We start from the raw sequence: 23,818 nt of genomic DNA, 5'->3' as shown, positions 1-23,818 counted from the left end.
TATTTGCAAAATTATTTGATGAAGGCACAAACTCTAGGCGAATAGTGCCTAGCTCAACCTACTCGCTGTAAAAGTGGAAGTGGACTCCCATATGCCGTGTCTGTGGTGTGATGATCGGATTGTTCGCAAGGGCAATGGCACTCTGGTTGTCACAGTAGACAACTATGGGAGAGTCACATGAAAAATGAAGCGCCGCCAGTAAACTCCTCAGATAGATGGCTTCGGTGGTGCCATCGAAGAGAGCCCGATACTCAGCCTCGGCCATGGAAGCCAGTACCGTCTCTTGCTTACGGCTGGACCAAGAAATGGGAGCCATGCCCAAGGTAAAGAGGTAGCCACCATGGAAACACCGGGTGTCATGATCTCCTACCCAATCAGAATGAGTGTACCCCTACAAACATAAGCCAGAACCATATGTCAAGCCATGAGAAAAAGTATACTGCAAATAATGCAATACACGAAGACATGCAATCCAATGTGACATCCTAGGTGTTGTGAAATACTGATTGAGTATGCTAACGGAGTAAGCTAAATTTGGCCTAGTGTGAATTAACCAAAGAAGTTTTCCTACAACAGAACAATAGGAGTGTGCATCGAAGAGCTGTCCTAGGGTATCCTTCGACAAGTGGACAGTAGGATCAAGAGGCATGGCCACTGACCGTGTCTGATCCAAAGTGGTAAGCTTACCTATCTTGTCATCAAGCGTGTGTGCGTATGCACGACACTCGAAGACTCTGAAGTGGAAAATAACAAGCCGAGAGCCAAAAAATGCCTCATACGGGGTCTTTTGAGAAAGAGCCGCAGTCGGGCACCGATTGAGGATGTACATCGAAGTGTTAATAGCCTCGATCCAAAGGCGCTCAGGAAGCTCTGCTGAAAAAAGCATAGAGCGCGCCATTTCCATGACGCTCTATGACCCCATTCTGAGAGGGGGAGTTGGTAGAGGTGAGCTGGTGAGAAATGCCATGCTTTTGTAGAAACTCGGAAAACTCATGGGAGATAAACTCAGCACCGCTATCACTCCTTCTGCACCCAACATGATGACCAATCTGGTTATGAACCAGCAGCACCCAAGCAGAAAAATATGTGAAAGCATCTGACTTATGCATGAGGAAGTACACCCACATGTATCGAGAATGATCATCCACTATAAAAAAGAAATACAGTGCGCCGTTCAAAGCAACAGTGGATGTTGGCCCACAAATATCAACGTGAATTAGTCTAAGGGGATCCTCAGCTCTATGTGTAGATTGCTGAGGAAATGGGGTATAGTGCTGCTTCCTGAGCTGATAGGCTTTACAGACATCTTGAGCTAGCTTCAGGCGTGGAAGGCCCTCAACCAGCTCACGGCGTGACAACTCATAAAGTGAGTCATAACCAAGATGCCCTAAGCGAAAATGCCAAAGACGCTCATTGTGCGTAGGCTCCCGAGATGTGGCTAAGGCCTGGAAGCTATGGAACACAGAGCCTTCAGCGGTCGGCTCAGTTAGAAAGTGTCATGTGGTATAGGCCATTAGGCTGTGCCTCATCGCGAGCAATCACTAAACCAGTTAGAGAGTCAAGGACCTCGACTGTGGTCGCTGTAAAGAAAACTGCTCGCCCCAACCGGCAAAGCTGTTGAATAGATAACAAGTTCACCCCAAGCTGAGGGACATGATATACATTGTCCAGCGAAGCCAGATCCGAACCCTTGTCAGTGGCAAAATTGATGCAACCTTGAGCCTAAATCTTGATTGAGGAGTTGTTTCTACACGGACCCGCCCAACTGCAAGGGCTCGGGTACGGAAAATGTCCTCTATAGGAGTCATGTGATGTGTAGCTCCACTGTCCACAATCCAAACTGGAGCTGAAGTGCTCGGCTGTGACGAGTGGGCCTCTGCAGTAATCTCGTCGGGAGGCAACTGACAGATGTGGACGAGACTCGCATCTGATGTCTCTATGGAGACGATATGGGCCTCTGCAAACCAGTCAGACAAGCCCTCTGGAGTTGAGAACGCTGTCGACTGAGATGGCTGTGCGGTGGCAGTGTGAGTCTGACCTTTAAACTGCCCCTTGCCATCACCCTGCCTCTCCTGCTGGGGGTTGCCCGACTGAGGGGCGGGGGTCTAAGACTAAGGTTTTGGTGCTGTGCCTCGTGCCTTTGATTGACACTCGTCGTCAAAATAGCCAGCCTTTTGACAATGTTGATAATACCTTTTCTTTTTAGGTACATTCTGCCACCCAGGTTTGAGTTGTGACTGGGAGTTTCCTTGAGAATTCCCAGATTGATTTAGCTTTTGAGTCTGATTTTGATTTTGAGTGGAGGTTTGGTTTGTTTTGCCCTTGCCTTGTTGCCCTTTTTGAGAATGAGCAAGAAGAGCCCCCCTTGAAGAGGAATTCATATGAAACTGATCGAACAACCGTGCGTAACGCAACAACTGACACTCAAATTCATAGAATGTAGGCATGGTAGGCTTTGAAACTATTCCTTCCACAAAATTGAAGTATTTCTTGGGGAGTTTATTTAGGAACAATGTGACCTGATTGTCAGAGGACTTGGGAGTCCCTATAGTGGAGAATTCAGCGAGGAGACGTCGATACTCAGACAACTTGACTTTCAAGTCATCTTGGTCAGTGATTTTGAAAAGCTGAAGCTCATGGTCAAGATTAATACGACGGGGCCTATCTCGAGCCACATAGCGGTTAGTCAAGTGTGCCCATCGCTCTGAATCTAAGTCAAAATGTTGAAGCTGAGAATGAAACTTTGGCAATAAGCCCTGCATTAGCTCGACAATAGCGGAGACATTCTTAGCTTTCCATGAGCGGACGACCTCGTATGGAACAAATGCGGGATCGGGTTGGGGTTCCAACCCCTACACTAGATCCTATAGGTTCTGTGAATCAAAGACATGTCTCATCAACTTCGACCAAGTAGTAAAGTTTGACCCGTTAAACTAAGTCTTGTCATTAAATGCATTCTTGGCAGAAGATGAGCTAGAACCATGAGGTGTTGGGTGGGTGGAGTAAGATGATGGTGGGAAAGATGGTGGAGGTGAGAGTGTCTGATAAGAGTAAGAAGGAGAGGGAAGAGGTGGGTAGGCAGAAGTAGGCTGTGAGTGTCCAATGAGTACCAATTGATGCGGAGGCATTGGAACATGGATGTTTTCATAAGGTGCCGGTGTAGGTGGAGGCACTGGGATACAGTAGCCTTGTCCAAAGTAAGGCTTGGACACAACATTATGACCGGAAGGTCCACTAGGCAATGCCATGGAGGCAAACTGTGGAGGCAATTGATCCACACTCCGGAGAGATTGAGTGGGATACCTAGGCTGCAATGATCCTGGAAGTGTGTATGAGGTAGGTGGAACACCACCCGACTGAGGGAAGGATGAGGTCCTAAAGGATGTGCCTATGTTTCCATAACACCCCGGAGTGATGTGCGGTGCAACATGAAGTGTCTGAAATGGAAATGTAAATGGTGTAAATGGAAGTGGTGAAGCAGCGGAAGAATGTGGTGGGATGGGTGGGTTTTGAAAGTGAGGTGTATGAGGTGCAGATTCTTTTTTGTTCATTTTTATCATTTAAAGACTGAAAATGAAACTGTAAAGATGATGATACACCATGTAATGAAGTTAAAGGAACACCAAATTCATTCTGATTATGTGAAGTAGACGGAAAAGAAGGAAGGACAGAAGAAGAGTTACCTGGCTTTTTTTTATAATCCCTGTGACATGTGTTAACATACAAGAATTGGTCCTCTAGAGGACCTTTTCCGTAGTCAACAGACTTGACTCTTTCTTCCACATGATCTCTACCGGTATATTGCAAAACAGAAGAGGTAAAAGAAGAAGGCACAAAAGACGAATCAAAAGTACCTTGCACCAGAGAGGACGGAAGAGTCTGAAAAAATGGAACATACTCTGGATCTTGCTCTCCAAGAGGGGGCCTTGCAACATCATCAGACTTACATGTAACATTTGAAGAGTGAAATCCATGCATACCTTCATTTAGAAGCCTTTCTTGAAGGGCAATCCCTCGGTCGAGCTCCTCAATCTTCTTTTGTCGATAGGCTATGATCAGTTTATATTCCTCAGAGGTCAGCTTGCCTATCTTTTCTTCCATGTACTCAGATGTTTCTCCCACCATGTTGGAACTTTGTGGAGCAAGTTGATCAGCCCACTCTCACTCGGTTCTTGGCATAGGCTGATCTGGAGACTGAATCGGTGTTGATGTGTTCGAAGTCATTTGAACCTACTATTGTTCTTGCTTCTTGCGAAGAGCTTTCAGATCAAAGGCCTACGTTTCTCAGAGAGTACCAATATTTGATACCATGTAAAGAAAAATACCCTAACACAGAAACATAAACAGAAACCATACGACAAAGCACAGACTGATAAAAAGAACACAGTTAGGGTTAGGGTTAGAGTAACTCAGAGACAATGAACACAGTGAATAAATAAAATGATATGACTACTAATAATATGATGCTCATGCAACAAACACACTGTGCAGTGAGTGAATACTGAACCTCGAACTCCTGTATCTCTAGGATCAAGGCAGGGGTAATGAGCCGAAGAGTGTGTCGTACTCTGAATGGATCCCGAATCGCAGCAAGGCAGCCTCTGGATGTCAAACACCAGCAAACGCAGCAGTGAGAAGCTGAATCTGATGTAGACAGTAGTGAGGAGAGACAAAGACTAGAAACAGAGCCTGCAGGAGAGAGAAAGACTAAAAACGCAGGCAGGACAGCCTGCAAGAGAGAGAAAGACTAAAAACGGAGCCTGCAGGAGAGAGAAAGACTGAAAACGCAGGCAGGACAGCTTGCGGGAGAGAGAGACTGCAGTGATTGCAGATAGGAGAGAGAAAACTGTCAGGGCGGTGGCTGGAGCTTGCAAACGCAACGGTTTGCTGGCGTGGCAGGTTGTACGACAGCAGTGTAGATGAACAGTAGTCAGTCGCTAGGCAGAAACAACAGCAATCAGTGTGTGGAGGGCTGGAAACAGGCGCTAGATTGTAGGGAATAGTGATGGACAGCAAGGACTGAGATGTCCTCCGTGACCGGGGTGTGGGCAGCAAGCTGGTAACACCTGAAACTTGCAAAAACGAGATTGTGAAAGAGTGGAGGGCTGGCTGCTAATTTATAGAAAATTAGGGTTCTAGATCCTCTCCCACTTAACTTTCTTGATCCGCTCCCTGTTTTAGGGTTTTGGCTAAAATAAGCCTAAAATAAGCATGTTTTAGGGCTGTTTAAGTGGGTAAGTGCATTTCTTAGCACAACATACTCCTGTCAAGGGTCATTTACAGTAGCTAGCAACCCCAATCAGCTTTATTGAGCTAGAACACATTGCTACAAGAAGAAGAAGAGATCTTACTTTAATCCAAGCTAGCAAATCAATGCGAGAGGAGAGAGAAAGTGACATGCAGCTGAATGCGATCAAAATCAGCAACAGGAGGTTAGGATGTTGTTCCTGAGCTCTACACTACTAGAAATTGTCTTCCTTGATCCAAAATGCTCTCTATTAGCTTACATGCAGCCCATAATGGCCTATCTTAGTTTGCATGTAGCAATTGGTGGGAAGAAATGTTTGGAAATGATGTCTTCTACTTTCCCTATTTGCACATGAAAATCCATGCTGATTTTCTTAATATTTCAATGAAATTGTGTTGCTCAAACTTTCAAATAGTTCATTCAAACATTAGAATTTAATTTAATGTCTTGCCAAACCATCATATTTGATGTGCTAACCACTCTTTTGGCCAACTAAATTGAAAGTTTTACTTCTAAACTTTGGCTATTAATAATTCCAAGGTCTTACCCAGCATGCATGTCTTGCAGTGCTAATGCAATGTCCTTCATGCCAAGAACCAAGAGTAAACTCACATGTTTGTAATATATCCTCTTCTTGGAAAATGGCAAACAAGCTTGATTGTACTTATATAGGATCCAAAAGGCATGCAGAACCAAATACACGAGACAAAAAAAATCCCAACAGCATTCAATATTGTTGCTTTCATATGCAAACTAGAGTTATGTGTATAGCAGTCATAGCTTTGGATAGCAAACGTCACAGGATTTTAGAAAGTGACTAGACTCATACTCTGTTGAGCTTGAAGGAGCCACAACGAAAGTCTGCTGTAATTGAAAAGATTCTAGTTAGAGCTGTAGTAAAAGTTTTTCTAAGTTGTTCGACTCCTCTAACTGATGTGAAGAGGTGTGCAACTTTACAATAGCACATCTAATCCCATGTGAAAGGTGGGTGTCCGTGTATCTTGGGTGGGCAATAAATCCATCATTTGTAGTATTTAGAAGATGTGCTCTCTATAGAAAGCCATCTTCATCCCAAGCTCCTACCTTGGTGCCGAGCATATTCTCCTAGTATCTAGCTGGGTGAAGTCCATCCTGATGACCCTACCAATCTTTGAGTGTCTCCAAGTGAGGGATGGTGCATCGAGGGAGTACTAGAATGGGGGGTAGCTTGTCCATGCTTCAGCAATGTAGCTCAAACTAGGGTGACATCTATGCATACAAATATGAGGCATCACTCTCTTTGGCAAGCTGTTGGGAGGACTCAAGAGGCCGTGGTGCGTACCTATTTTGGGTAGATCCCATAAGCTGTGCATGTATGTGACTAATTGGGTGAGGTCCTCTACTATAATTCATGTGGCTGCTAACTCAAATAAATCTGGTGATCCCATGTGGGACCAAGGCCTTGCATTTGATCATCTTGGAGATCATGGATACAAGGGGTCTCTCCATAGACCTCTATCCATCATAAGTGTGACCTGATTAGGTGTGGTGAGGTCCTCTCCTACAATTCGTGTGGTCGCTAATTCAAGTTTGGTGATCCTATGTGGGACCAAGGCATTGCATTTGATCATCCTGGAGATCATGGATACAAGGGGTCTCTCCATCGACCTCTATCCATTATAAGTGCAACCTGATCAGGTGTGGTGATAGAGATTGGGCCACCATATCTGTAATCCATAGAGTAATGTGGATTTGACTGGTGTATCAAAGAGCCACAACTTCGTGTGGGGTTTTTGAAATGGTTCCTATGAGCACATCCTCTCCAAACCACCAAATGTTGTGTATCCTTTTGTTAGTCTAGTGTTTTCTGCCTTTCTCACAAAGAAAGTGGGACATGTAAATAAGACTCCTAGGTGTGTACAAGAATCCACATACTCCAACTCCTCTTGGTAACTGCCCATATAATGTGACTGATTGCTGTGCTCCAGAATTTTCTTGCAATGTTCATACTTGGTACGGAATATGTACATTCAGGTCTGTAATGTGTCACCAACATGGCATGGAAAGTGGCCACGCAATGTAGGAAATGTTGTCATCTACTTCCAATAAATGACATGGGTTGCAATGAAGAGAGTGAACAAGATTGAAGGCCATAGGCAGCATTGGGCATGTTTTGAGAAACCCTAATCTCCATTTGATATGTCCAGGGTGAAGGTTGCTGTAGTACACAAAGGGTTGACGGATAAAGATGATGCCAAAGTTCCAGTTGTCCTCTGGTAGGCTTTGTTGGAGGCTCAACCAAGAGATGAACACAAAGAAAGATAGGAGATAACTTGTGTGCTAACACTTGCTCTCAGATCCCAAGTGTGATTGAAAGCCAAAGGAGTAGAAAGAGTGGAACAACAGAATGAAAGAAGTTGTAGAAAGGAAACTTGAATGCCATGAAAATAGCCATTGTATGATGAAAAGACCTTGTCATTGCATAAAACTGTGAAAAAGGCCCAGCAAGCATCACTCAAACTTGAAGATATGTTAGTCTTTAGGATATTCTAGACTCGAAAGTGAAAGAATGCACACGTATTAGGCCCAACACGCATACCAAATGCATATATGGCCATGCCTTAGCACATGCACACGTCGCTCAACAAAGGCCGGCTAAGTATTGTCTAACCTCCCTTCTCTACCCCCACGCCCTCTCTCTCTCTCTCTCTCTCTCTCTCTCTCTCTCTCTCTCTCTCTCTCTCTCCAAGCCCTATTAATGGATGTTCGTTCGTCTACATCCATACATAGGTCTTACCAAAGGCTCGAATGTGTTGAAGATCCAAAGGTGTTCTGAAACACAGCAGCAGCAGTCCACCAGGCTGGAAAATGATATCAATGGAAATAGAGGGAGTGATATGCAGTCCTCCACAGTTGGTGGGATGCTAGAAGGCTGGGCGGCAGCAAAACATAGAGCAGGTGGCTGAAAATGCAGTAGTGATGATGGCAACAGCTTCAGCAGGTGATGGCAATAGCTGGGCAGCCTGTCTGGCTGAAAGACGCAGCTGACAGCAAGTGAAATTGCAGCCTAGGCAGGTTGTGATGACAGTCGACAGAAAATGACAGCTCCAAAAGTGTGGCAACAGGCCAGGTGGCAGCTGGCAGCTGCTCTCCATTGGTGGCGATGTCCTCCAAGAAGGTGGAAGCAGTGCAAGGGCTGAGGGGTGATTGCTGAAGGCTGAGTGTGGAATGAATCAAGGATGATTGGATGCCAATAAAGCAATTTAGTTAGGTATCCAGGAATCAATGCTTTTTGGGGCTGTGTTAAGGAGAGTAAAGTAGGGAGTAATGCATTGTAATTATTAATTAGTGCAAAGTCTAATTTTAGTGGCTCAACAAGGCAGAGACGAGCATTGCCATGGATAGGGTGGATTGCTAGCATTATTGCTTGGTTCATTTGGACTTCAAGGTGCAGTCATGCCATTGATTTACAAGACATTTCTACTGCAAAGACTCTTTCTAAGATTTGGAGAGAGATTGTTCATTCTTTGCAGATGGGAGAGGTCATATATAGGCAACTACTTCCATCTAGAGGCATAAATGGTTTGGCATTATAGACTGCCTGAGTGGCTGTTCACCCAGCCTTTTTATTAGGCTTCCCTTTTATGTTGTTGTAATGTGGGACTCCTTTACATGGCTACTTTTCATTTGTATTTTAAATGGAATGTTTCTGTGCGATATGTTTATTGATAGATTTCTCTTTTCTTCAAGGAAAGAATGCACACATATAACTTCATTGTGCAGCAAAACTTTTGTACAATAAAGGTTTTCGACCTATAACTACAATCAAGAATATGAGTTCCTAAGTGAGGCAGCTTAATCGGGTATTTTTCTTTGGCATTTTCTCAATCACATTATGACTTATCATGTGATCATCTGCCATGTCAGGAATTAGTTTGGAGTCTGTATTGTTCTTATTTCAAATATGAACTGTAGTTTGTCACCCAAGCATGTGGAGTCCAGTGTCCACCCTTATTGGAGCTGAAACTCCAATGTCCTTCTCTTCAAGTACGTTTGGATGAAGTAGTGTTGAGGAGTCTTTGATAGAGGAAGCTGTTATACAGCCCCAAGGGCCAAAACTTTAACCAAAACAGAACTTAGGTTTCAGTAGGACAAATCTGCCAAAATTTTCTATATGAAGGGACCAAGGTCTGGCCATTCTTCTTCTTCCAACATCTCAGTGGCAGCTTCTGTAGTTACCTGTTGCTCAGTCTCTGATTGCTTGCTGCCGGATGACCTTCCCTGTTGCTCCATGTTTCTGTCCTGCTGCAATTTAGGCTCTAGCAGTTCATTGCTGCTGCATGGTAACTGCTCTGGCTGCTCCAGCCATCCATGCTACTTCCATGTAATCAAACACTGCTGTATCAACCAGCCTGCACCAAAACTTAGCCTTGTGCTTTGTTCATTTAGCTGTTCCTGCTGTGCCTGCTGTGCCTGCTGCATCTGCTATTCTTGACAGGTGCTTCTGTTGCGGGGATGGTGGACCATTGCTAGCTATGCAGTTGTACCTCTAAAAGAACTGCAGTGTACAGCAATTCTTGTTTCCCCCTTCAGCAAGTTTGTCCAGGAATGCTAGTGTTATGTGTATGAGATTGTCTGAATCAGCACAGAGGATGATAAACAGAAATTCTGTCTGCTCTATCTTATGTGGTATTGATGGATTGCTTCCAACTACCTATGAGAACTTCTTCACTTGTAACTATTGTGTAAAAACAGCCAGCAATTGATGTAAATAAGCTTGAAGTATTCTCAGTCTGTTGAATATAGCATTGTTTGACTCCAGCGAGAAAAATGAGTGAACCTAAGAGCCAAATGGATTTTGCAGCTTTGTCAGAATGTTATTCTATGCTACTCTGTTCAAAGATGGCACTCATGTTTGCATTAGAACAGTCACTCGAGTTGGTTCATAGTTTGTCTGTTTTGAGTTCAGGATGACCCTCTGCTTGGGAATGCTGGAAAAGAGGTTGCTACAATTTCTGAGAATGAAAGGTCTTCAGAAACTCCCTCAGAGAAAATGAGAAAACTGGAAAAGCTTGTCGAATTGGGTCCAGTCTTTAGGGCTGACCCGTTGACAAATGTTGAGCGGCTCAAACTCAGAAAAGAAGCTCTCAATATGGGGAGTGTATCTCAGTTCCACGTTGGTAAGTGTTCAGTAATTGCTGCTATATATGAAACATATGGTTCCAAGTTAAAAATTTGAGTTTGAATAAAGATGGTGAAAGCTCTCCTAGCCCCTCCTCACGTTGCCTTTTTCTAGTATTTTTAGCTATGTATGTTTTCAGGGTCACAATGACCTTTCCAGTCAAGCTTTTAGCATTTTCTCTCACTCCTGATATTTAAAGAATGTTAGTCCTGCTCTTAGCAGACTATGTTAGGGGTTGGTTGGTCAAACCACTTTTGGTCAACTGGATAAGGCTTTGTGCGGTTTTGGTTGAGTTTGTTATATCTAAGGGTTCTAATATTTCTAAACGTTTGCATTGGTGGTTGTGATATTTCAAGTATAGTGCTCAACTGAGGAAGTTTTGTGTCTTTTGAAATTTGGGGGGTTGTAGTTATATGACGTTTGTTGTCATAATGTTGAAGCATTTGTGCAGTCATGATGATTGTCATCTTAATGGTGAGATTGAGTGTGTGAGGTGTCGAAGGTCTGCAAGATTTTCCAAAGTTTTGTCTTTTTCACCTTTCCATAGTTATGGTGATAAGTATTGATAGGGATGCTAAAAAATGTGCCTTGGAATTCTTTTAAGGAGGGGCATTGCGTTTTTTGGTACTAGACGAACATGAAGCTTCCCTGCCACTGTTGATCTGCTGTAACCCTGCTAGTAGTCACCTCTCCGAACAGTTGCCTCCTGTCTTCTCACTGCCTTCAGCCTCCCATCTCCTTGCATTCATTTCCTCTTTTATACCTGTTGTTGCTGTTCCTAGCATTGCAACCCTTGGTAATGTGCATCCACACTTATCAAAAAAATCTGTCCCTCTCAACTTCTCGCCACTGCCTTCCTCTAGGTAAACAGGCAGCATGCTGTGTGTTCTGTGACAGGCACCTCCTTCTCTGTCAGTTTCCCCTTTCTATTCCACGTGTCTGCTGCCTGTCACCTCCTTCACTCCTCCATGCTGCCTCATCATCGACTGCCTTGCCATCCTCCTGCCCTCTTCTGGCTCTTCTCCTCACCTTTGGCTGCATCAACTCACTTCTGCCTTCCTTGCAACGACATTCATTCCTGTCCTCTTGGCAGGTCCCTGAGATGGGAGTGCCCCTTGGGCAAGCACAATGGAAGCCTCCTGTCCAATCCTAACGTAACTCCATGTTGCATCCCCAGTCAACAACCTTACACGTGACCCTATCTGGGTAGATTTGATCTGTTCAGCAACAGAGGACTGCAAGGAGACTGTGGTCTTTCGATCAGTCTCATGGGACAATCCCCCTCTTGTGCTCAACGTTGAGATGGTGACTACCTTACCTAGATAGCAGGAATGTCCCATGGTATATCCCGTTTGTAGAGAAGCTGCACTTCATCCTTGACAGCCCACACATTCCCACACCATGCTCAGCTACTACCTTAGTTCTTCCATGATGTTCCTTGGTTGCACATGAGAGTTGCAGGTTGCAGAGAGCTCCCCTTCTTTTTGAGGTGGGAATGTGTGTGACTTGAAAATCTTGGAATGGCAAGCTGCACTTGCTGGCCCTTTTGAATGCGCCAAACTTCTACTCCTTCCTTCAGAACACATGCACCAGGTATTGATTTGAGGAGAAAGTAGTGGAGGTCACCCAATACTAGCACAATAGAGCTTTTGCCATACTGCTTGGGTGCAAGTGGGCTAGAGCTGCATTCAGAACAGTGGCCCAGATGGAAAATGGACATCAGCTAGTGGATTGGAGCAGAGTGCCCTTATCTTAGCATCCCACTATGTGCCACACAGTAGTGGCACCCTCCCATAGACATGATTGAGTGGCTATTGCCCTAGGCCACTCTTCTATGCGCTGATAGAGACACAACTGATGGCTTGGCTGATGGAGGCACACTTCATGGTACAAGGGGCAAACATCAACCCCCCTACTATGCCATTGAGCTAGTTTCAGACTTTGCCCTCTAAAGCAATAGCCAAGTGTCCATCCTTGTCTTCGACTACTTTGAGCAGGAACTTGTGTGGCTGATTGTAGATTTCATTATGAGTATCCACCTAGCATTTATTGAGAGTGGTCATTTCATAGGTTTAGGGTCCCCCAAACCCTAATTCACAGGCAGCTTTTTTGTAAGTGTCATCCCATGTCTTGTTTTGCCTATAAAAGCAGGGTATGCTACCTGATTCATGGTCTTATACTTGCTGATTCTTGGTGTGGAGAGAGGAAGCCTGTGGAGTGTGTGAGCTGGTGCTCAACAGTTATACTCTTTGATTATCACATTTTATTCTTGTTCCCTTTTACAGTTTATGCATTCTGCCTTTGTTTGTTCTCTGTCCTCTATTGCTCTTCTAACATTGTATCAGATGTTTAGGTTTCTTGAAGGAGATATGCTTAGGAGTCATGCTTGATTGTCAACATTGTGCATTTTTTTGCATATTCTAGCAGCAACACGTTTTGTGTTTTTAATGTGTGTTTAAGGTGGTTGCACATATTTGATGTGTTGTGCATTAACCCTATGGTGTGGCTACTTGTCTAGAGGTCTGCATTGCTAACATGGCCTGGTGATGAGCTGCTCCAGGTATAAAACTTACCCTATGGTGGTGGGTTTGCATGTGTCTCATGTGATGTCTGCTTGGTGTTAGTGGCTGATGACACATTACCAGTGTGTTGTGTGGCCTGAAGGGCTGGTGAATTGACTAGAGTGTATGGCTTATCTCAGCATCTAGTGATGCTGCACACTTGTAAATGCTCCTAAAAGAGGGCATGTCAATGCGCTTTCATGTTTGGTAGATTTGATGTGCATTGTCAGATCTATATGTTTTTGCAACTCAAACCTTGGACTGGCGTGTCTAGCACCAAATTCATGATGGGATGTGTGACATGGTGTGTTCATTTGGTCTCCCATGAGGGGATCTGAAGGGCTTGACTATGCTTAAGTAGAGGAATTCAGTGTAAATATGAGATATCTATGGAGCTTGTGTTGGCTAGAGGTGGTGCAAGATGGGTTTCAGAGAGGAAATTTTGCATTGGCCTTCTTCTTCAAGGTGCATCCAGCCCTGATCTCGCAAGAGTGTCCATGGTGCATATTAGGTGTACTTGTCCATGGCTTATGCATGTGTCTGTGAGAGAGGGTATTGGAAGTTCATTTCACAGGTTCATGGGCACCCAAATAATCCATGGGTGACTTCTTTAGTATTCTCCCATGTTTCTCCCTATAAAAAAAGGGTGTGTAGCCTCATTTGTTGTCTTGTACTTCCTGATTCTTGGTCTGGAGAGAAGGAGCCCGTGGTTTGTGTGAGCTGTTGCTCAAATGTTGTACCCCTTGATTTCATAGTAGATTCCTGATCCTATGTACATGTGCACCATCTCTTTCTTTGTTCCACTCTTGTTTATTGCTCCTCTAACAACATCCTAGAACATCCATAACCTTCATTGCAATGGAGCACAAGGATCTAGGAAGTTGATAGCGTTGAGAAGCCACTTCTTTAGTTTACACACTTCATTTAGGGTTTTGCACTAACAGCCCCAAAAAGGGCCGGTATCCACATTTTGGCCACTTTTTCGGTGGGTGCCCACACAGTGGTGTGCCACCCTAGATAGGTTATGCCTATAAATAGGCAATCACTTTATTCATTCTTCGCACTCCTACCGCCACCTCTCTCTTTAGTCATTTTTGACCTCCTTCTTTAGTCACCATCACCACTTTCCTTCTCTCAGTAGCCCCTTCCACTACCCTCACACCCCTTCATTGCGATTCGTGGCTCGTGACTACCTTCAACCTTCCTCTTTTACTTCAGGTGCTCTGTTTCAGCATCAGGCCTTGCGTTTGGAGCATCTTCCACATCGGGTCACCATCATCTGCTTGGCATCAGCATCCTTCTCCTTTAGGCTCCACCTTCACTTGCATTTTTCAATTTGGAGACCTTCTTCTTGTGTGATGTCATCATCCCTAACTTGGCGTCAACATCCTAGCCTTTGGTGATAGTCTACATCATCAAGCGTTAGTGATTTCATCACTTGTCTATCACAGGGGCTGATGGGATCTGCGTTTTTGCAGCCTAGCTCCTCCATCACTTGGCGTCACTCATCTATCACAAGGGCTGTTGGGACCTGCGTTTTTTTAGCTTAGCTCCTCCTCCATTTAGTCATCATCACTCTGCTCTTCTTGTGTTTCTGAGTCTCTCCTCTCTTAGTGTGTGCTGTACCACACTCTGTGTTCTTCACTTCTACCCTACTGTCTCTTTGCACTATCGCTTATTTTGACATGGTATCAGAGCATACCTGTTATTTTTGACAAATAGTTCGGTAGGAGCTGCAACCAGCCCTTGCTGGAATATTGATATTTTGTTGTTACAGGAGCAGAAGCTCTCGTCCTCTTTGAAAGCAGTACATGTGTACACCATCTCCTAGTTGTGAGCCCTATCACAGAATCATTTAGGGACATTATGGAGCTTTCACATTTTTTGGTTATCTGTGGTCAGTTTGGCCATTTTAGTCTATTGTGGCAAGTCATTTTATAGTCCACTTGAACATTTTAGTCTGTTGTGGTGAGTTGTGTTGTGGCCACACTTTTGGCCCACCCAAATATGGTTTTTCCTTAGATTTTAGTTCTTTCTTTTAGTTTTCTTCATGGCTCTCAAATTTGCTCTTCAGCTTTTCTGTCTTTTGTTTGTGTTTTCCTTCTTCTATTGCCATTTTAACATGGTACTATCACCATTTCTCACAATTGAGATGGAGAACTGATGCAGCCTTTTTTTTTTCCTTCCTGCATACCGATTGCCAGCCCCTGAAGGTCATCACACAGCTTCATCTCATCATTGGCAACAGTTCGGAATCAGATTGCTTTTGCTTGCTGCTGTCACAAGCATTGACAGCTGAATTTTCTTCTCTCACAGGATTCAGAAGTTGTGTTTCAGCCAAATGCACAACTATGTTATTCCTTGGTAAAGGAGCAGCAGCTGATGCTGTGCTGGTTACTGTGTTTTCATTTGCAGAGGGTGTCAGTGCTGCTGCATTTTGGGTGGACAGCCACCTGTAGTAGTTCGGCATGCTTCCATCTGTTGAGCTAAAAATTCATTTCATACTGATTAGCTCTTTAAAATGGCTCCAAAACATATAAATTACCAAAGTTTTCACTAAACAGGGAGCAGTTCTAGAGAGTTTGTGTCCCACATGCAAAACCCTAAGTTGGGAGGATCCTTCTGCATCTATAAATAGACATGCTGCCCACCTTTCAGCCCCATCCTTTTGTGCAGGTTTCTCGCTTCTACGTGTAGATTTCAGCTATCAGCCTTCACTCAGTGGCTGTCCAGCCTTATTGACTGCTGCTATGTCATTATTAGCGTGTCCTGTTGGCAACTGCTCTAGATTGTTGCATTTGTTGTCCCAGCTTGTCGCCTTGCTATAGCTCTAGCGCACAATTTTCGGATTCTGTTTGGTGGTACATTGTTTCATTTACCAGATTTCAGCTTCCATATTGCTGTGCTTTTGTGAGTAGCCTACTACCCTTCATTATTCAGCACTCTTTCAGCTTCTATTGGTGGTTACATCACTTGGGATTAGTCTTCGGTGGATGACACACATTGATACCTCCCTTAGCCTGCTCCCATGAGAGCCATCGGTGGTTGGACAGCTTTGCCCCTGAGCATTCTGTACACTTTTACATTCATTTACTGCATTGATTCATTCACTTTAGAGCTTCTCTTCTCTCTTAGATTGTGTTTGTGTTTGTGTTTTGAATTTTAAGTTTTGCGTTTTGCGTTTAGGGTTTGCGTTTATTGCGTTATTGTCTAAGGTATTGTGTTTTATTCATGTTTGTACATTGTGTTTTCTGAATGTAAACCCTAGCATACTTCACATGGTATCAAAGCTAATGCTCTTTTAACGAGTATCTTGTGCTATTGTGAAGGCCTGGTTTTGCTCGAGATACCTAGATGACACGTAACCATTGTATAATTTCTTAGACTCCTTGGGATCCCCAAGTGTCTATTCAAGCTTCTCCATCACTAGAGGCCTCGAGAAGGCATTATGGACTCGACGAGGAAAATGATGCTTCACCTTCACCTTCACTTTCTTATCCTTTTTTGGACTTCATGATAGATGAGGAGTTTGAAGAATTCATGTGCAACAGTATGGTTCAACTTACCTCCCTTCTACTAGCTTTTGTACATTCGAACCGGTTGTTGAGGTTGGCTATCTCTTTGATCAAGGAGGACATATGGCATTTGGGATGATTGGTAAATCATCTTTATCTCAGCTAATCTCAGTGTCAGGTTCGTATAATTCCTTTGAGTCATATGAATCAAAACCCTCCTCTGTTTCTCCTTTTGGTATGCAGGATCCAGATAAATTTTAGTATGTCAATTTTAATTGAGGAGGCTCTAGATGTAGATATATATATCTGCATGTATACTTGGAATTGTGTCTTTTGCTTCTTTGGAGCATGAAGTTGGCACTTCTCTATCATACTTACTTTCCATCCCACCCACATCTCTCGAATCTCTTTGTTTTGCATTCAATAATCTAGGATTGCACTCCACTTTTGCATCCAACACATTGTGAGTTGGGTTTTTCATATTTGCTTCTAGTTTCTTCTTTTTCTCTATATCCTATGTTAGCTATTCCCAGGTGAATGCCACTTTGCACCCTGGTACATCGTTAGTGGGAATGCCATCCTTTAACACTGTGCCTTACTCATATCGGCAAGTGAGCACATTTGTTTACCCTTGGATGGCGGTGACAAGCATCCCCTTCAAAATCCCTTGAAAACTCACCTCCTCATCTATTAGCCTCTTAGACATAGGGATTTCCATTCTTTGATTATGGTGTGCTATTACATGCTCTATGGCTCACTTCCACGTAGGAATTTTCATCCTCTTCCCACATGTTTCTGTCCCTCCTCAATGGGCTATTCATAAGGTCACCATGCCTTTGCGCACTTAGTCCATTTCCACTATTGGATCCATTGTGCATACTTCACGCATGCATGGTGGGCACCTTGGGATTAGATCGTAAGTGTACTCTAGCCATCCACCCTTCCCACCTTTCTCATCCTAGAGCACTACCACTCTTGTTGCTACGGCTAAGAATGCCTTCACAGGTAAGACTCGTTTTAATGGGTGTCGAATATCACCATGTGGTTGAACTTCATGCAACATGTGTTTGAATCTTAGAGACTTTGGGACCTAGTCGTTGGTCTACAGCCTATGATGGGCTCACCTTGATCACATCTGTCAATGGAGAGCCTGCAATGCTACAACCAATGCAGAGTTAAATATAGGGGTTGTTTTTTGAGTTCCACTCTTAGTTGCATTATTTTTCCCTTGCATCTAAGCATTGGAGTCATCTCATTGATTGCTACACGGCAGAAGATTGCACTCGACGTATCAATCTTAACTTTGAGCTTCAAGAGTTTTCCAATAAGAAAGGGGATGGTCTAAAAGTCAAGGTGGCCGAATATTATCAGTTACTCGTTGAGTTTGCCACTATTGGATCCTCGAAGCTAGATGATGATCAGGTCACATTATTTTTGAATAAGCTTCATGAAAAGTATTTTCACTTCATCCCCCAGTACATCATCTTGTTGCCTCAATTGCCAACCTTCTATGAGTTTGAATGTCAGTTCTTGCGTTATGTGATGTTACATGATCAAGCCCACAAGAAGTCCTCCCCACATTCTTATTTAGAGAGGGGTTTGGTTGCCTCTTCTTTGCAAGGGAAAACTAGAAGTGGCAAGAACTCTCAAGATGCAAAGGCAACTCAAAAGAAGGGTGTTATCCCTTCCTTTGAGGGAACCAAAGAAACTAAATCCATCTAGTAACAACTCGTTAAAAAGAATAGGATTTGCACACATTGCTAGAGATCAGGCCATGTGGATGAGGAGTGTCATACCGAGGCCCATGGTCTTCTACCCAAAGAAACCACAATAGACTATTGTGAATTGTCTCCACTTCTATTGTAGTCCATTGGGGCTATGCCTCTTGCTGATGCCCCCTGTGCCTCTTTTGGCAGAGTTGCCGTTGGGGATGTGACACATGGACAGCCTTAGCAGCCCATATCTTTCGCTACCCTTAAGGATTAACTAATTGGTCTTGTTTCCTCTCTTATTGCACTCATTGCATCCATTCCGGGGTCTCCTCTTGCACCCCATCCTAGACACACATTTTTCCATCCCGTCATGCATTTCATTGGCAGAGAGTTGCTGATGGCCGTATGCATTGGTGGCCACACCCTTAGGCTAGCACTTCTTTGGATTTTCTCTAACACCCTAGGTTAGTCTAGCATTCCTCTAGGTTTTTAGTCTTCTACTACGTGCACACACACACACACACACACACACTCTCTCTCTCTCTCTCTCTCTCTCATTGCTTATCTTTCGTTTAGCTTTACTTGTTTTGTTGCTAACCTTTATTTTGCAGATTTTGATCTCTCTTGTAACATTTTTGTATTTTAGTATAGGACTAATATACAGATCCACATCGGTTATTCTTGGGCTGGGGACATGGGATACATACCGTTCCTTTTGTGGTTTTATCTTTCTAGGAGATTTGCTTCTCTTCCAGTAGGGAGGCTTCCATTCCTGAGGCGGATTGTGCAACATCTCCGCTGATGCTATCATGGCGGTGGTTTCTATCCCACTTTTCCAGTCGGGGCACTTCATCCTCATTTTCATCCTCTCTCTTGCAAGATTTTTGTATTTTAGCATAGGGCTAATATACAGATTTGCATTGGTCCTTCTTGGACTGGGGACATGGGATGCATACCGTTCTTTTCGTGGTTTTATCTTTCTAGGAGATTTGCTCTTCTTCCAGTAGGGAGGCTTCCGCTCTTGAGGTGGATCGTGCAACGTCTCTCTTGATGCTATCATGGCCGTGGCTTCTACCTTGCTCTTCCAGTTGGGGTGCTTCATCCTCATTTTCATCCTATCATCATGGTTCTTAGTGCTAGAAGTGGATGCAGTGATGGAAGTGCGGAAAACTACTGAGATAGACTGCTAAACATAAGAGAGAAAGGAAAGAGAAAGAGAAACATTGCAAAAGAAAAGAACACTGCACAAAGGACTCAAAAGCGAAGAGATACTTGGGAAATGGAATCCATATACTAAGATATGAGATGGTACAAAACCAATGTCAGTCACCGGCTGTGAAGGCACTAACACCTGCTTCTCTCCCTCTATTAGGACATGTTAGATGATGAATGACAGATGATGCATGATACCAATTGTGGTGGAGGAGTTCTTGAAATAAATAGGCAAAAATAATGCCATAAATGATGTTAGGTCGACCAGCATTTAATGCTGGTTGGCCTGGAATAAATGCCATAAACACCGTCAAAATGACAAATAAAAAACACCTAAAATATTTAGAATGTGCCCACCCCTCTTTGGTATGCATAGACTTGACCATAAACTGACATATCTGCTTACACCTTCTCTCAGACCATGGGTGATCTAATACAATACAATATACAATGATAAGGTCTCATCATAGTATATACAACAAGGACCATCAGAGTAGAACCATGGTTACCTAAGTAGTGGGTACGCAAGTCACCACCAAGGTGCCTCGGAGAGAACTTGACGTCGATGTCAATCATATCAACTCCTGAAAATAGAGAAGAATTATAGCAATTCTCAATATCTGTCAATATTGTCTCGCAATAGCATACAAGATTATCTTGTCAAAAATACGTCTAAACATATGTGACCATGGATTCCCCACCTTTGGTTTGACCGCCAAAGTGTCTCATGTGAGCTCAGACTAGGAGCCAAATCCACTCTCTATCAAAGAACTAGCTCATCATGATCCTGGATGTCAATCCTAGCTCTAGGATTTAAACTTGCTAAACTTCGGTCGATGCATCAGGGGAACCCCTTTTGGGAACCTATGCACTGGTATACTTGTATAGATGAGGCTCTTTGATCCCATCGCACCACCCTCTCACACTCCCTCTTTGGCACTGGAGAGTTGTGAGGGACGAATGCATCATTTGTACTAGCAATCTGGGAGGCCCTTGCAACCATGGCCGGGGCCACAGAGCTAGAGCCTAAACTTGGACATGGAGAGGAGGAAGACTTGTCGAGAGAGTTATCACCCTTCATCACTGTCTTCGCTAGCTCCTGTCGTAAAGCTGCTAATGTCGTGTAGTCCTTTCAGAGGTGTCCGTTTTTGCCACAATAATAGCACGGAGACTTCTTCTTCTTTCACTGAATGGCACCCCTCTCTGAAACTGGAATAGCTGAAGTACCAAGAGATAGCATCCTCACAGATTCTTGAAGCTCATCACAACAAGTCTCCAACATAACACTTGTAGATGTGTAAAGAATGTTTGCATGTTGACCATGAGGAGGAGAGGCCGGAGGAGCCATGAGGAGGGAGATACCGAGAAGATGAAGAAAGACAAGGGATCTTTAGGGAGAAAAGTATGCCCAAAATACATAGAGAAAAGATCAATAGTAACCGGAGTGTAGTGATGAGAACACAACAACCGGATGCACATGAACCCTCTCTAAAGCTGAGCATGTATCACGAAAGGAAAATACATACCAAGCACATAAAAAAATAGCCTGAAACCTGTCACCCATCCCTTCACAGTCCTACATTGAAGCAAAAAAACAAAACGCAGATGCTGATCAGTAAAACACAGATAGGAACAGCAGTAAATGCAGTTGGCTTGTAAGAAAACAGGTTGCCTCAGCCTGCTGTCCCCAAAATGCAGATTTGAAAGGGTCAAGAACAGGTCGCCAGCCTTGAAACAGCCCCAAAAATTTGTAAATGGAGATGACAGACTGCGAAATGTTGAGAAAATAGCAGAAGAACAGGCCGAAAATTAGCAGAGGATGGTTGCCCAGGCCGTAAATCAGTCACAACAGTTAGAACAGGCCCAAAGAGTAGATGAAAAGGAAAAAATCAGACCTGAAACAGTATAAAACAGCAGCAAGAACAATGATCCTGCAATTTTATACCATGTAAGAAGTGGATGTAGTGATGGAAGCGTGGAAAACTGTTGTAATAGATAGCTGAACACAAGAGACAAAGGAAAGAGAGAGAGAAACACTGCAAAAGAAAAGAACCCTGCACAAAAAACTCAAAAGCAAAGAGATACTCGGGAAATGGAACCCATATATTGGAAGGCCTATGACCATTGTCAAAATAGCATCAGAGGATTCTGACCAGATTCATCGAAATGTGTAGATGTAAACATTTTGCTTTATTGCTGCCCATTGGTGCATTGAGATCTTCCTTGGTGGAACTTCTTTTTGATGACTTGCTGTAGGGGTGTTGTGTGCTTCATGGAGCAAACTTAGTTGGTAAGGACGGTCTTCACCATATGAGGCACCCTTGCTTCATCAATAATGGTGGCTACTTTGATGATAATTTGATGCAATTTGTTCGACACCATAGGTCTTTGTATTCCCTAGACAGTATATAATTCTTTTATCTACATGTCATTCTGGACTTTAAAGCATTTACCACTGAACCCTTCTTATGGGTACTTGGTGTATTCAAGCGGTGAATAAAAAAAAGGTCATGTGACCATTGTAGCTGCCAGGAATAAAGGTTTCCATGATTGTGACCCCAATCTCTGTCAGCAATGGTCTTATTCATGTTTAAATCAATCTAATTTGACTTGGACCAATTATTGTAGACATACTGCTCGCTTGGTTAACCACCCTTGCATTTGAAGTCTCTTACAGCTGTTCCTATGGCTGCTTTTATTTGACTGACCTGACAGTGACCATGTATTAAAATGTGTATGTGCTTGCTTCATTATATGCCCTTTCTCGTGATGCTTATCATTCTTGAACTGTTGATGCACAGGCAAGAGTAACATGATGAGTGGGCTGGCAAGAGCTATCCGTGTGTATTTTCTGCATCATGCACTCGTGAAGATTGGAGTGAAGGGTAGAGGTCGCGGAACTTCACTTCAAGATCTAGTCTCTGAACTGGAGGTCGGTATTTTGTTATTTCCAATCAGTGACAAAGATAACTGGGTTTAGTTGTCCTGTGCTGGTGAGATTTGCTGACTAAACATAGTGTGCCTGTGTGTTTTTGGTTCTTTACAGAAGTTGACTGGAGGAGTATTAGTCTCTCAAGAGAATTGCAAAATTATAATGTACAGAGGCTGGCCAGAGGGAGAGGACATACCATCGAGAGAAAATCTAGAAGAACTGTCCCCAGAATTGCGAGCTGCTCTGGAAGCAGAAGAGGAATGGGATGATGATGTATTTGACAGTCACCTTTTTGCTGGCAGTAAGAGTGAGTATCCTGATTCAGAAAATGCCGAAGGAAAAAACTACAGCACTGCTGTGCTGTCTGATGAGGAGAGCGAGGCTGAGTTAAAGATAGATGAGGAGGATGATCTCGAGGCACAGGCAGATGAGGAGGATGATTTTGAGGCACATTATGATTTGGATGCAGGTGAAACAGATGAGGATAACGAGGATGAGTCAGAGTTTCAACTAGATGAGGATGGAGACAATGAGCTGTCAACACAGTATGATTTGGATGCTGGTGATACAGACGAGGATGATGATGAGGAGATAATTTCTTCTTTGTACTTAAATGAAAGAGTGCAAGTGAATGGTGTGCAGAAGTGAAAGGCGAAGCTGACATGGGTCATGCTAATGCTATAAAGCCAAGGAGCAAAATTGTTGATGCAAACACTTTCAGGAGCCTGAAGGAGGGGAAGTGGGTATTTGCCAAAAAGCAAATCAAGCGCGTCCAGGTCTCAAAGATGAATTTCTGCGCCAAACCGGTATATGGAGGAGGAAATTCCTTGCGAGTCGAGCTGAGCGTGAACACTGACACTCATATGACATGCCATGATGCAAGGACTCTTGTCCGAAATGCAATTGACCACTAAATACAGTGCTGCAATGCGTACTACAGCTCAGGATATCTGCGCTGACCAAAAACACAGTAGTGCTGGAACCTTAACAACTTTGATATTGACAATGAAGAACTCGTCAGCCCCACTTAAGCTCTCAATCACTATGTAGGTGTATTCTCTGCGGGCTGCGTAGCATATTTTCTTGTAGAGGCGGCTCTCATCTAACGCATTTCTTCAGGTACTTCAATATCTGGCAGTTTTCTTACGACGTGTCCTTGTTTCATAGTGTACTTGTTGCCATGTGCAACCTTATGGTTTACTGTAGTATGCATGTCACTATTAAGTATTTGTCTCAGGGATTTTATGATCTCTCTCTCTCTCTCTCTCTCTCTCTCTCTCTCTCTCTCTCTCTCCATAATGAGTAATTGTATCAATCACATAAGACATGCAAAAGTCATGGCAGAGAAGAAGATACTGCCATATGCCAATCAACTAAATCCTCTCTAGGGAGAAGGCCAGCGTGCTGAACAAGAGCCAACTGCCAATGGAAAAGACCCCTGAGCTTAGCAATATGACATAGGACCCCGGAGGCCAAA

At 43.7% G+C, this 23,818-nt stretch overlaps 1 protein-coding gene across 1 annotated transcript in view; it reads left to right on the top strand.

Annotated features, from left to right (window-relative positions):
• Nucleotides 1-23,608, top strand: part of LOC148013406 (CRM-domain containing factor CFM3, chloroplastic/mitochondrial-like) — a 61,857-nt gene extending 38,249 nt beyond the window's left edge. The window contains exons 9-11 of the mRNA XM_087668440.1: nt 10,197-10,407; nt 22,211-22,341; nt 22,456-23,608. Coding sequence (XP_087524566.1) covers nt 10,197-10,407; nt 22,211-22,341; nt 22,456-22,989 — 876 coding nt within the window. The 3' untranslated portion in view covers nt 22,990-23,608. The remainder of the gene's footprint in view (nt 1-10,196; nt 10,408-22,210; nt 22,342-22,455) is intronic.
• Nucleotides 23,609-23,818: the final 210 nt, after the last annotated feature.

Source organism: Lygodium microphyllum, chromosome 26, assembly GCF_053477565.2.
Source record: "Lygodium microphyllum isolate KBCC chromosome 26, Lygodium_microphyllum_v1.1.10, whole genome shotgun sequence".
Taxonomy (NCBI): domain Eukaryota; kingdom Viridiplantae; phylum Streptophyta; class Polypodiopsida; order Schizaeales; family Lygodiaceae; genus Lygodium; species Lygodium microphyllum.
This window is presented reverse-complemented; position numbering and strand designations above follow the sequence as displayed.